The 13,226-nt window shown below is 38.8% G+C and overlaps 1 protein-coding gene across 3 annotated transcripts in view; it reads left to right on the forward strand.

Moving 5' to 3' along the window:
* Positions 1-13,226, forward strand: part of BRAF (B-Raf proto-oncogene, serine/threonine kinase) — an 85,147-nt gene that overhangs the window by 34,443 nt on the left and 37,478 nt on the right. For 2 of the 3 annotated variants that reach the window (XM_062010915.1, XM_062010906.1), the window contains exons 4-7: positions 8,767-8,870; positions 9,603-9,705; positions 11,242-11,390; positions 12,432-12,551. In XM_062010915.1, coding sequence (XP_061866899.1) covers positions 8,767-8,870; positions 9,603-9,705; positions 11,242-11,390; positions 12,432-12,551 — 476 coding nt within the window. The remainder of the gene's footprint in view (positions 1-8,766; positions 8,871-9,602; positions 9,706-11,241; positions 11,391-12,431; positions 12,552-13,226) is intronic. The other variant, XM_062010925.1, reaches the window with a different exon arrangement.

Here is a 13,226-nt window from a genome sequence, read left to right on the forward strand (position 1 = left end):
AACACTTGGGGAAACTTTGTTTTTACCATTCTTCTCTGTTCAACTGTAGAACATTGTGTGGATTTTTTCATTGTTTTTTACTTAGCTTTTTTAACATTCAAGAGTAATTAATTAGTGTAAAACCTCAACATAAATTTGGGCCAGTAAAGCTCTTTTCCACTTTGTTAGGTGTTGATACGCTTCATGCAAGTGACATAGCTATATGTGTATTAGAAAGTTAATGAGAGTTCTCAAAATGCAAATGTGAGACTATTTTTAAAAGGGAGAATTTGTATTTTTAAGACTTACAGAAACTAAATAGGATTGTGAGTGCAATGCATGAGGATGCCTCTTTATTTCAGGTTTCTCACTCTTGTCACACCTTGGTTAATTAGAACATTAGTACGCCTTTTAATTAGGCAAGCAATCATGTGGTCTTCTCTGCAGCCATGAAGACTGGAAGAATCAGATATTTTTACCTTACCTAGATTCTTAGCATAAATTAATTCATCATGCATGCACAACTGGGCACCTTGAAGTTTTCCATTTTTAATGCTGATACTAGATGCATTTCTTTTGACTTAAGATTTGCATCTTACTTTCTGGAGTTTATGCTGTGAGCTTGTGCCTGAAGCTGACTGAACAGTAAGCACTAGATTTCTATAGGCCTTCAAGCTGTGCTACCAGTTTCACCTGTCAAGTATAAGGGAAATTAAGGGATGGGATGTTCAGGCGGCTGAATAATCAAGTTTCTTACATTTAATTACACATCTGGTTTAACATGATTAGGCTTTTCTAATCAAAGACAATTAAAATTTCCTATGTCATATCAAACGTGCAGCCAAAATGAAGTTTATTTGTAGCCTATGCCAATGGATGCTTTCTGAATGTATCTGAATGTTTTGGAATTTCATGCATCATATAAACAGCCTGGTAGAATGAAATAAATAGTAGTTTACTTTTAAGGAAACTTCACTTGATTTTTTGTTTAATTATTTTTACTTTAACTACTTGGATCATCTGGGAGAGCTGTTGGCCTGCCTATCCTGTTGCTGAAAGGAAAAATCAAATTAGAGACTAAATTACCCATTTTCATTGGGAAGAAATTTAACCACAGAAGACCTCTTTTTAGGCTGTCAATAAGCAAATAAAGATTTTTTTTACATCACAAGAGTTGTACAATGAAATAGACTTTACAGACACCACAAGTACATCCTTCACATATAGGAAGGCCTGAAGAATGTGTCTTTGGGAGGTGTTCAGTGAAGCAAGGTGAGCAGCAGTGCTACAGCAGACAATACCAGGGTTTGGCTGGAGTGGAGTTAATTTTCTTCACAGCTGCTCATGTAGTGCTTGGATTTAGACTGGAGACTAAAACAGTGTTGATAACACAGCAGCGTATTAGGTATTGCTGAGCAGTGCTTGCACAGGATCAGAGTCTTCCCTGTTTCCCAGTGAGCAGACTGAGGAGAGGGCTCAGCAGGGACAGTAGCCTCCCACTGACCGAAGGGCTATTCCATGCCATACAGCACCATCCTCTGCAATAAAACAGAGGGGAGTTTTTCCAAGTTGCTATTGCCCAGGGACTGGCTGGGCATCAGTCTGCTGGTACAGAGTGATTGCTTCTGTGTCACTAGGAAAATGTTTTCCCTTCCTTTTTTTTTTTTCCTTCACTTACTATATTGTCTTCAGTCTAGAAGTTTTCTTGCTTCCTGGTCCTTCCAGTTTTCTTCCCACACCCAGTTTAGGGCCGAGTGAACAAGCAGCTGGGCGGTACCAGTTTAATTAACTGCTGGTGTTAACCCACCATGCAGACTAAACTCAGTAGTGGATAAATTAAAAGCAGTATCTGTTGAAAGGAGAATAACTTAATCTCCTCCAATTTCATTGACACACAATCCTAGATTGCAAAGTTGAATAATATTGAAAGCTAACAATCAATGGCTTGTCATCAAGTAAGGAGAGCTTAGTGATACACTGTCTATTGAAAGTAATGAGTGATAGTAGAAACTATTGTTTGGAGTGTGTTTCCTTTACCTCATGTGCACTCAACAAAATGGAACGCAAGTCTCAAATCTGAAAATACTCAGGAGAAATTTTAATTCCATGTCTAGTAAGTCATACTTAAATTCATGGCTTCCTGTGTTGTTTGAGTAAACTAACCAACTTCAATATTTGTAGAGAATGTGTGCGTTGTCTGCAAAGTACCCGTCTGTTTTTAGGATCAATTGTAATACTTTAGAGAGCGGTGTGAATTCTAGCTCTTCTACAGTATAGTTTTGTATACCCCTCCCTTAAAGCATTTGGAGAGCGGTCATCTCAGACAGGACATTACACAAGTGAACTCCAGGCCAGATGAGTAACTTGAATTTCTAATGTGTTTGTGTTTTGGTTGGGAGAGGTGAATTTTGTCACTAGAACAGAAACCTTGGGTTTTGATTCTCATATAGTGGTTATGGATGTTTTCCTAGGTGAACATCTCTTGCAGTCTGAAGTCTAAAGCTCTTTTTTCCCCTTTAGTGCATCACTTTTCAATTAGTGCATCACTGTAAGCCCTCACAAATTCTGGCACCCTAGCTAAAATTTTAAGATGGTGATCCCACTGTCTACTATTACCTTACAAATGACCAATACTCTTCTGAACACAGTTTGAGAGCTGCCCCTCAATAGCTTTAAAAATGACAGCATGCAGATTTGATCCAGTGTAGCTCAGTGACGGTAGCAAATACTTCTGTATTGACATAAATAAGTCCATACTGTTCTTACAAATGAGTACTCTCTAATTGTGTTGGAGGTGTGAGTGGGTGCTGGTAACCAATGTATTTTTTAGTTAAATGGGATCTATTTGATGGAATGGCAACAGCTTTGTAAAATGGGTAAATTCTATTCAACTTCCCTTGGAAACAAGATGTAATGCAGTGGAATTGTCTCCAATTTATCTTGATAATGTGCTTCATTAAGAATATATATTCTTAAATTCTGCTTTCTCCTGGAAGTTGGTTAGCACGTCACACCCTGTAATTCAGAATTAGCCATGTCTAAAAGCAGTGTTCTTTGTGTTATAGAGGATGTGATGTTCAGTGATGATGATTTTTGCCGCAGAGGGTGTTAATTTTATCTGTTAGTGCTGTAAAAACTGACTGCTTTGGTTAAACATTTGTCCATCTTACCTAAGAAGAGAAACTAAATGTGGACCTTGTGTCTGGACCTTTACCAGAAAACCTAATACATGGGAAGACAAAACTATTTTTTTGACAAAAAGATAGCTTATTTGTCTCCCAACAGATTGAATTCTGTGAGCATGTTACTGTCATTTTTCAGTCATATAGGTAATAGAGGATAAAAGCGTGGTCTTTCAAGGTATATGTGTTAAGTATATCAGTACTTTTGAAGGGATATTTCAAAACCCATATACTACTTGGAATATTCTTGGTACTGTACTCAGTACTCTGTTTAACTGTTTAGATTTTTTTCTGAAGCTCTAAGGGATGTTACACATTCCCGACGTACATATATGCATACCACTTGGCTAAAGTGAGCTGAACTATGGTGCTAGGCCAAGGAGGAAATGGAACCAGTTTTGGAAAGTGTGATGTGAGGTATTCAGAGATATCTGGCCTCTCCACTCTCAGGGAATACCTTTACATTGATTTTTAAGTGCTTGTGAGTCTCTTTATTGCCAAAAAATATTGGAAACTGCAGTGATGTAAGGAAGCATTTTTAAATTCCTGAGACTATGCCAGCTTCTGCTCTGATGTTAGAAAAGTGATGTAAGAGTTATTTAGGGCTGTAGCCCTGAATTTCTTACTGAATTCGGAATGACCTGTTTTACAGAAATAAGCAATTTATTATACATTGCTTAAGTGCTTGTGGCTGCAGTACTAAATATATATCAGCCAGTGTTGTTATGAATACTTACTGTCCGTAGAAATAGCTTACATGACTAGAAGAAATGAGGAAATTCAGTGCTGTAGTTCTGTTTAATCTGTTTAGGTAGTAAGACTGATTTTTGGAGCCTAGAATTTCATTCATTTCACATTTACAAAGTTGAGCCTGTTGTTTTGGTGTCTTCCTGAGTCGCTAGCTCACTTCAAAATGCACAAATAAATTACTTCCTCTGATATATTAACCTACACACTGAACACATCTTGCAGTCCGTTTTGGCAACTTCTGTACTGTTCCCTGGTATTGTATAGGCCACTCTCTTTCACAGAATCACAGAAGTGGAGTCACAGAATTATAGGGGCTGGAAGGGCCCTCTAAAGATCACCTAGTCCAGCCCCCATGTTAAAGCAGGTCCATGTAGATCAGATCACACAGGAGCACATCCAGATGGGTTTTTAAAACCTCCAGAGAAGGAGACTCCACACCCTCCCTGAGCATCCTGTTCCAGTGCTCCCTTACCTTCAGAGTAAAGAAGTTTTTCCATAAGTTTAAGTGGAACCTTTTGTATTCCACCTTTTGTCCATTACCCCTAGTCCTGTCACTGGATACTACAGAAAAAAGTGTTGCCCCATCCCCTTGTCATATACCTTCAAATAAGTATTAATGAAGTCCTCTCGCAGTCTCTTCTTTTCAAAGCTGAACAGCCCAGGTTCCCGCAGCCTTTCCTCATAAGAAAGATGCTCAAGTCCCTTGATCATCTTGGTGGCCCTGCGCTGGACTCTCTCCAGAAGTTCTCTGTCCCTTGTGAGCTGAGGAGCCCAAAACTAGACACAGGACTCCAGATGAGGCCTCAGCAGGGCAGAGTAGAGGGGGAGGACAGTCTCTCTTGACCTGTTGGCCACACTATTCTTGATGCATCCCAGGATGTCATTGGCCTTGGCCACGAGGGCACATTGCTGGCTCATGTTTAGTTTATTGTCAACCAGGACTCCCAGGTCTCTCTCTGCAGAGCTGCTCTCCAGCAGGTCAATCCCCAGCCTATGCTGGTGCATGGGGTTGTTCCTTCCCATATGCAGGACTCTGCACTTGTCCTTGTTGAACCTCATGAGGTTCCTCTCTGCCCAACTCTCAAGCCAGTCGAGATCATGCTGAATGGCAGCACAGCCTTATGGTGAATCAGCCAGTCCTTCCAGTTTGGTGTCACCAGTGAACTTGCTCAAGGTACGCTCTGTCCCATCATTGATGAAGAAGTTGAGTAAGACTGACCTCACAACTGATCCTTGTGGAACTCCATTGGCCACATGCCTCCATCTTGACTCCATTGATCACCACTCTCTGGTCTCTGTCATTCCAACAGTTCTTGATCCACCTTACCGTCCACTCAAGCAACCCAGACTGCCTGAGCTTTTTGATGAGCTGTGAAATGTGTTTAGATTCTCTTAGTTACAAAACAAAAGGATCAGAAGCTAATGGATGGATATAGACAAAATGAGTTTGAAATTATATTAAGCATTCTTTGTTTTGTTAAAATGTAAGCTTTATTCAATTTACTGGATTAGTCATAAGGGTGCGTGTTTTGGAGTAGATCTGTATTTTTCCTGCGGGGATTTTGTCAAAAAACACTGATACCATCTGGTTACAATGCTCTGTGGGAATCCTGTCAAAACTCTTGATGAAATTGATAACCCCACTTTAGTGGATGCCTGCCTGCTATGCTGGAGCTGCTGGCTTCTGGCAGGCAGGCAGGGAGCTTGGCGTGTCAGGGTCTGCCCCACTCCAGGGCTGCTGGGCCCTGCACTCCCAGCCTACAGGGCCACATGCCCTCCCTCCACCACATGCTCCCCTTCCACCTGGGACTTAGTAGGAAGGTCTTCTGCAACTCCTGCTTCAGGAGCCCATCTGTTAACTGGAAAGAAATAGTTCGGTTTAGCTTTCTTTTCTTAAGATTCAGTTGCTCTCCAGATCTCTTTCTTGGAGTGGGATTTTTCATTTACTTTGCAATGGTTTGGGCACAAGAAACGGATGGAGGAAAAAGAGAGCTTTTAGTGGGAATGCTTTCCAGGGGGAGATTTCTGCTATACAACAGGTGCTCCTAGGGACTGGTGGAGGGGGCTGAAGGGCTACATGCACAGATGGTGATAGACCGTACTGTACCAGTCTGGGAAAATGATTAATCAATACTACAGAGATTTATTCTTGTATTTGGTTCTTTTAATTTGGCCTTCTGTTCCTCTGCCTAGGAGTTCTGTAAGAGAATGTTCCCAAGTGTGATGCTGATTCAGGATACTGGTGATTTTTGAAAGCAATGAAAACAGTTCCCTAACTTTTTTTTAGCTGGATCTTGTTGCAAATGGCAGTGAAGAGAACAAATGTTCTACCCATGTTTCTAATTCCAAGTTGCATAAATATGGCTCAGATTTTAATGAAGGGGATTTGGGGAAATCATACTGAGGAACAGCAAATGCTAAGTGAGAAGGATGCTTAATGTACAATTTTTGTACTCCTATTGCATTTGCATTGCTGTAGGCAACCTCCATTCGCCAAGTTTTGAGAGCTTGCCTGATTTTATTGATCTTTTAATAGGAAGCTTGTAACTTGATAAATCTTGTTTTCAGCAACATTAAAACAACAAAAAAAATTCATCTGAAGTGATATTCTTTACACCAGTGTAATTTACAAAGTTGGAACTTTTAGGTGCCTGATGCAGATCTTTGTTTTCTGAGGTACTGGAAAGTGTTGTTGCCTTTTATGGAGGATCAGTGCTGGAGGAAGAAAATGTCTTCCAGTAAGCATAAGGCCTCTTCTCTTTTTCTCTTCATCTCTTTTTCATGTTAGCTGCCTTTCCACTATTTGGTTTTTCCTCCTTGTCCTGTTCTATTCCTTCACCCAGGTCTACATTTTACTAGCCTGGTTTCTTGTAATATTTACTGCCTTGCAGCTTTCTGCTAAGCTAGAACCTCTCCTCCCTCTATGCTCACTTCTAATGCTTCTTTTAGGCACTCCCTTCCCCCTTGTGTTCCTTGTACAAAATGAGCTGTCTTTTCTCCTAATCACAGGAGAAAAGATTCCTGTTCAGGATGTGCTTCCAATACCTCCCCAGCTCTTTCAAGCAATTCTTCCCTACATGATAGTTGATGGTATCTTTGTTTTCTGCCCACTGCCTCAACTCTTCAGTCTACCTTCCCTCTCTCCTGCTTGTTTCCCACCAACCTGCTGATGGCAATACCTTCTCCCAGCATACACATGCTTTCCCTGGTCAGTTCCTAAGTTTGTCCTTTCTCTCTCCTCCCGTTTTTCCTTCATGCTTTACCACTTTCCTGGTTCTCTTGATTTCCCCTTTTTCCCTTGTGATTTCTCTGTCATACTTTTGGTGTTTGAACTTGTTTCACTATGGATATCAGTGGTGAAGTAACAGAGATTGCTGGAAAGGGAGACCTGAAGTATCTGTGGGGACTGTAACTGGATTGAGGTACAGAACTGTAGAAACTGTTCTAGTCACCTGGACCCTCTGCTGATTAGGCCACATCTTTAACACATGGTTTGCTGTATCAATATAACAATAATACTCTAGACTCAAAATTCATGTGAAAGAATATGAGTCACCCCTCAATCCTGGGAGGAAGCAGAGGACAGTGGAGGCACCCCTGGTGCATCGTGAGCCCCACTGTCCAGCAGCAGCTCTGGTCCAAGTTCTCCCCTTAGGAGTGGTGGCTCTTTGATTTATAGATGTTCTGTGTGCTGCTATACTTCCCTGTTCTACGATAGAGCCATCACTACCATTTGGAGGCCCGTGGTGCTTGGGACCTTCAAGGCCAGCAAGGGAAGGAGTTTTTTGCTATGGAGGACTCTGCCTTAGCCCACTAGTAGGACAGATTTGAGTTTCAGGTGTCCAGACAGGCTTTTTTGGTTAGTTGATTCTGTGAGTTGTTCTTTTGATTCCTGTTTGAGGTGCTATCTATGATTATAGATGTTCCAGTGTGTTTAACAGCTCAAGTATTTATGTATTTTTCACTATTTAGTTTTGGAAATACTAAGTGGATGATACCCAACACCTTAACTAGATTTAATCACCAGATTATGTCTCATTCTGGTTTTATGGCTTTGACGTTATACACTGATAAATCACAGGCTTACCTAGAGATGCTGTACGTATTCCTTTAAGATATGCCTACAACTGGAATAGAAGCAAGGAAAATACTTTGTATAGTCTGCACTTCTTTATTTGGCTAGTTTGTGTGCTGCATTGTTCTTCCTGTCCTGTTAGATATTTAAACTTTTCAAATGCTGAAACAGAAGAAATAAATGCGTTTTTCAAATAGGAAGTATCTATATGTTTTTAAAATGGGAAGTATCTATGAAGTTGCAAATATAGGTTAAAATGAGAGATGATGATCTGCTTGACTCAGATCATTGTTTCATTTCACTTATTTGTGTTCTTACCTTCTGTTTGAGAAACAACAGATAAAATGTTTACATTTTATCATAATGGTTTTTTAGTGCAGTCCAAGTTAGTTCTTTCATTTTAATGAAATGTTGCATGTTGCCCACTTAATTTTGCAACTTGGCCTGAAGTTTTTTTAGATGTACCTAGTTATCTGTGTGCTTACTGTGTGCTTTTCAAGATGAAAAGTCACTTTTAGAGTTGGATCAAGATGTTGTTCCAGACGTTAATAGACATTTAAAGCTTGTTCACCCTTCTAGCTGAGCTAGGTTGCTTACATACTATTCATCAATTGAAGGTTTCCACAGAACAAAAAAAGACTTTTTAAAAACTCTTGCCTAGCATTCTGTAAAGCTTCATGAAAAACAGAATTTAGCACTTGAGATTCAAAATATCTGCATCACTTCAGGGAGATAAGCCGAAACTTGTTTTGATTAATTTCTTCTGTATTTGACCTCTAGGTTCCAGCAAGATGTGGAGTGACAGTCCGAGACAGCCTGAAGAAAGCTTTGATGATGAGAGGTCTTATTCCAGAATGCTGTGCTGTTTACAGAATACAAGATGGGTATGGTTTGTGTGTGATGGTTATTGCTCTTAGAATCTCTTCTTGAGTTACCCAGTACAGCCGATTCTGTCCAACGCATGGAATTTGTTTTCAGAGTTCAGAACAATATGATACTTTGCTCCCAAACAATTTATGCCTTGAAGATATGTCTAAAAACAACAGCAAACTCTTAGGGAACATTTAGGGACTTAATCACTTGAAGACAGGCATAATGTAGAGTAATAAAAGCTTATAGACTGCTGGCAAAACACACGTTAATCAAACTCATGCTAACCAAACAAGTATTAAATAGGTTTTGTTAACTTTTTGATTTTGACTCAGTTACAGTGCATTCTTAACTGAATGGAGAGTTCTTGGGGGATGAGGGAAATTGAATTTCCATCCCTAGAAAGTTAGTAGATTATCTTACTGCACAAAATTAGCCCTCTTTCTATAACTCTTACGGAATAGGTACTTTCATGAGTACTTTATTTGTTCAGAAAGTATCCATCATCCTGAAACCAAGGAATTGACCTCTATGGGAGCTGATTGAAAAAGTGCATGGCTTTCATGCAGTTTATCCCATGAAGGTGTGCTTTCCTGGGTATGCACTGAGCTTAATGTCTTGTCGGTAAAATTTCCTGCGTTTAGAGACTGGATAGCAAACCCCCACAGTCCTGATCTCATATCTTCAGCAAGAGACTTAAGAGGGTTTGTACATGGGTGCTGATGAAAGGCTTATGTTCACTTTAGAGCGAAGAAGCCGATTGGCTGGGACACTGACATTTCCTGGCTCACAGGAGAGGAGTTGCACGTGGAAGTCTTGGAGAATGTGCCACTCACAACACACAACTTTGTATGTACTGGTTTTTATGAAATGTTAAGTAGAGTTAAGTCAACTTTGCACTAGTAAATTCCAATTAAAAATATTGAGTAATATTTTGCATCTGTGGGATGTGGTGAGGATTGCAAAAGAAGTTTTTAATCACAGTAGCTTAAGTGAATTAGATAAATTATAGTTGAAGTAAGTGATGTTAGATTACTTGGTAGCCCTTGACTTTCACATTTGGATGGAATACACCCTCTAAAATCTATAAATGTAGGGGGTTTAAATCAGCACTGCATTGCAGAGCTGTAATAATAATCTACTATTTTTGTATTGCTGTATCTATAAAATGTATTCTAGGCCTCCCTGCTGGCTCTGCAGCAGCAATTAACTAATGAACTAACTATTCCCAGAGCGGTGCTGACATCATCAATGATGCTAGTGCACAAATATGTTTTGACCTGATAAGGCACCAAGATAAGTAAATGGAAGCTGCTAAACAGAATCCATCTAAACGGTGCCAGCTACACACAAAATCCTGGAAATAACGTTTGTCACATTGAGAAGAAAGACCTTTGATTTAAATAAACCCTCAAAATTCTATTTGCAAGCTGCTTAAACCATTTTACATCCAAAAGCTTACTTTTACTATGGCTAGTTAGAGGAAACTTGCATAGGCTTAACATTTTTTTAACATCTTTCTGAAGTTTTTATTATTATATGTAGTAATACAACTAGAATGTGGGTTTATGCCAACTATTGTGAAATTGTTGAGAATGAAACTGTCATTTCCCCCCCCCACCCCATATTATGGGGATAATATCTATATTACATATTAAATCTATTTATTTAATATACAATATATTGCTATCTATAATATTAAATATTATCATATATATAATGTTTTGCAATCAAACATTTTTTGAGCTTCACCCAGCAAAATTAGAATATATATGTAATCATACATAGATATTATGGGGATAATATCTATATTACATATTATATCTATTTATTTAATAGACAATATATTGTTCTATACTGTAATATTTAATATTTTATATAATATTTTGCAATCAAACATTTTCTGAGCTTCACCAGGCAAAATTACGATATATATATAATCATACATAGAAGCCATGTTTTTAAGGCCTGTGTATATTTCCAGTCTTGTGAGTGTTGGATAGAAATGTCATTTGGCTCCCGGGAAAAAAAAGATAGATGAGATAACCTTTCAGCAGCTTTGTTTTTATAGGTTGTATCCAACTAAATTCTGAATGTTTGTCTCTAGCATGATAATAGTGCACTGTTTTGCTTCAGATTTGATGCTGTTTTTCTCACTGCTAATGAAGGGAAGCATTAATTCTAATAAATAGTTGAAAGGAAATTTTGATGCATGAAGACTGTTTCAAAAAGGAGACAATCGTTTATGTAAAACTGATATATAAAACCGTAGCTCCCACAACGAAAAAGAGGCTTGTAAGTGTATTTGAGGGAGGTGAAAGCAAATAGCTTATGTTAGGCTTAGAGAAGACCTCTATTTGATTGTTATTATTTTTGACAATGTAGGTACGAAAAACATTCTTCACGTTGGCGTTCTGCGACTTTTGTCGAAAGCTGCTTTTCCAGGGATTCCGATGTCAGACGTGTGGCTATAAATTTCACCAGCGCTGCAGTACAGAAGTGCCACTGATGTGTGTTAATTATGACCAACTTGAGTAAGTAACCGCAATTGATTTCCAAGTTGAGCCTTTTGTTAAGCTTACAGCTGTCAGTGATTTCTTGTGTTAAATCTGTAGATCAGGAAGTTAGAGGAGATACTTGAAAGAAATACAGGAGTTCAACTGTCCTAGTGAGACTGCATAATTCATATTCTCTGTGCTAGCTCAGACAACCAGTTCATACAGTTTTTTTTGCTGCACTACAAAATCCTTTCTTTGGAGCATGAATGGGGTGGCTGAACACTTGACTGTATCACACAGACTTCTCATTGTTCACAGTTGTTAATCAAAACTGGTTCTTTTATTATGTAATGTCTAGTGCCCTTAAATGTTTAGATGTGGGTTTGGAAGCAGGTTGATTCTCTCCAGTCTGAAAAAAAATACTGGTTTTACAGTAACGAAAAATGAATCCGTTAGTGAGTTTGATGCCTAGGTAAGAAATATAAGAGAATGTTCCAAACAGTCATGTAGTCTGAATCTAATTATTGATCTATTTGTGTAAGTCTGTGATGTAGGTTAAGGATCTGGTGTAAACTAGCTCTGTGTTCTATTTCATTGGTTTCAGCAGAGGCTATTAAGTCTTCTAAACAGACTTTCATATAAGAAATCGATTAATTTGTATTGGTTTGTATTGGTATTTGTAACTGTTTCTTTGGGCACCTCTAGAGTTTGTGCTCAGGACTTATGGCCAGCACAGTTTGATCCGTTTGGGTTTTAGCACCACTTCAGTGCAAGCTTTAAAATAAGTTTGTGTACTCAACATATAGGTATACATTTTGCATTCTTGAGGAAGCAGATGTTTAAATTACTTTCTGCAAAACTATGTTTGAGGCATGATATTTTGATCTGTAGTCAAGTAAATAATATTTTTAACAAATCCTGTAGATCAAAGCGTTAACATAGTCCATTTTAAAATTTAGAATTTGATCAACTGAGGATTTTTGTGGGGTTTATTCCCCCCAGTCTTTGAGTTTCATACTGTGAAGCTTCTGGGTTTTGCACAAGTTAGGTTGTTTTTGTTTTGTTCTTGCCTCACAGTTTGCTGTTTGTCTCCAAGTTCTTTGAACATCACCCCATACCACAGGAGGAGGCCTCCCTAGGAGAGACCACCCCAGCATCTGCATCGTACCCCTCAGTGCCCCCCTCAGATTCTGTTGGGTATGACCTTATTCCTGCTGTGTAATAACATAACATTTCAGTACTATATGCTTAGAAACACTCAAATACTGCTTTGCAGTCTCTACTTTTTTGTAATTCAGCTTGTCATACAAACATGTCCACCTATGTTTAATTTTGAAGAAGTGGATGTTTTCATTCACAGGAATGATACAAATTAGTAACAAATCGAGGTTAAATGTGTGCATAAGTGTCTACAATTGGGACCTTACCTGTGAAATTGATTTTTTCTGCATGGTAGCTTAGACCTGGTCTAAACTGGAAAGATTTTATGCTCAAAGTTAATACAAAACAACATTCTCATATTCTTCTAGTTTGTGTTAATGAACTACAATTTATCTGTCTTCAAGTGTGACACACCTCTGTTTCAGAATAACCCACACAAGACTGATGTAAACAAATGCCAATTATGGGCTCATAAAACTGCTTTACTAGCTTTTCCACAAGTACTTACTTTAATATCCTTCAGACCAGCTGTTGTCCTCCTATTTAGATGTTGGAATGTATCAATAGCATCTTTGCTGCAGATCCAGGTTTTGTAAAATTCAACTTCTAAAACTGACCACAGCCTCCATCCCTGCTTTCTTTCTCTCTGTGAAGAGATAAGTGATGATATTTAGATTATGTTGCCAGTAGCTGAGAAATCACTGACACCAC

Source organism: Colius striatus, chromosome 1 (assembly GCF_028858725.1).
Source record: "Colius striatus isolate bColStr4 chromosome 1, bColStr4.1.hap1, whole genome shotgun sequence".
NCBI lineage: Eukaryota > Metazoa > Chordata > Aves > Coliiformes > Coliidae > Colius > Colius striatus.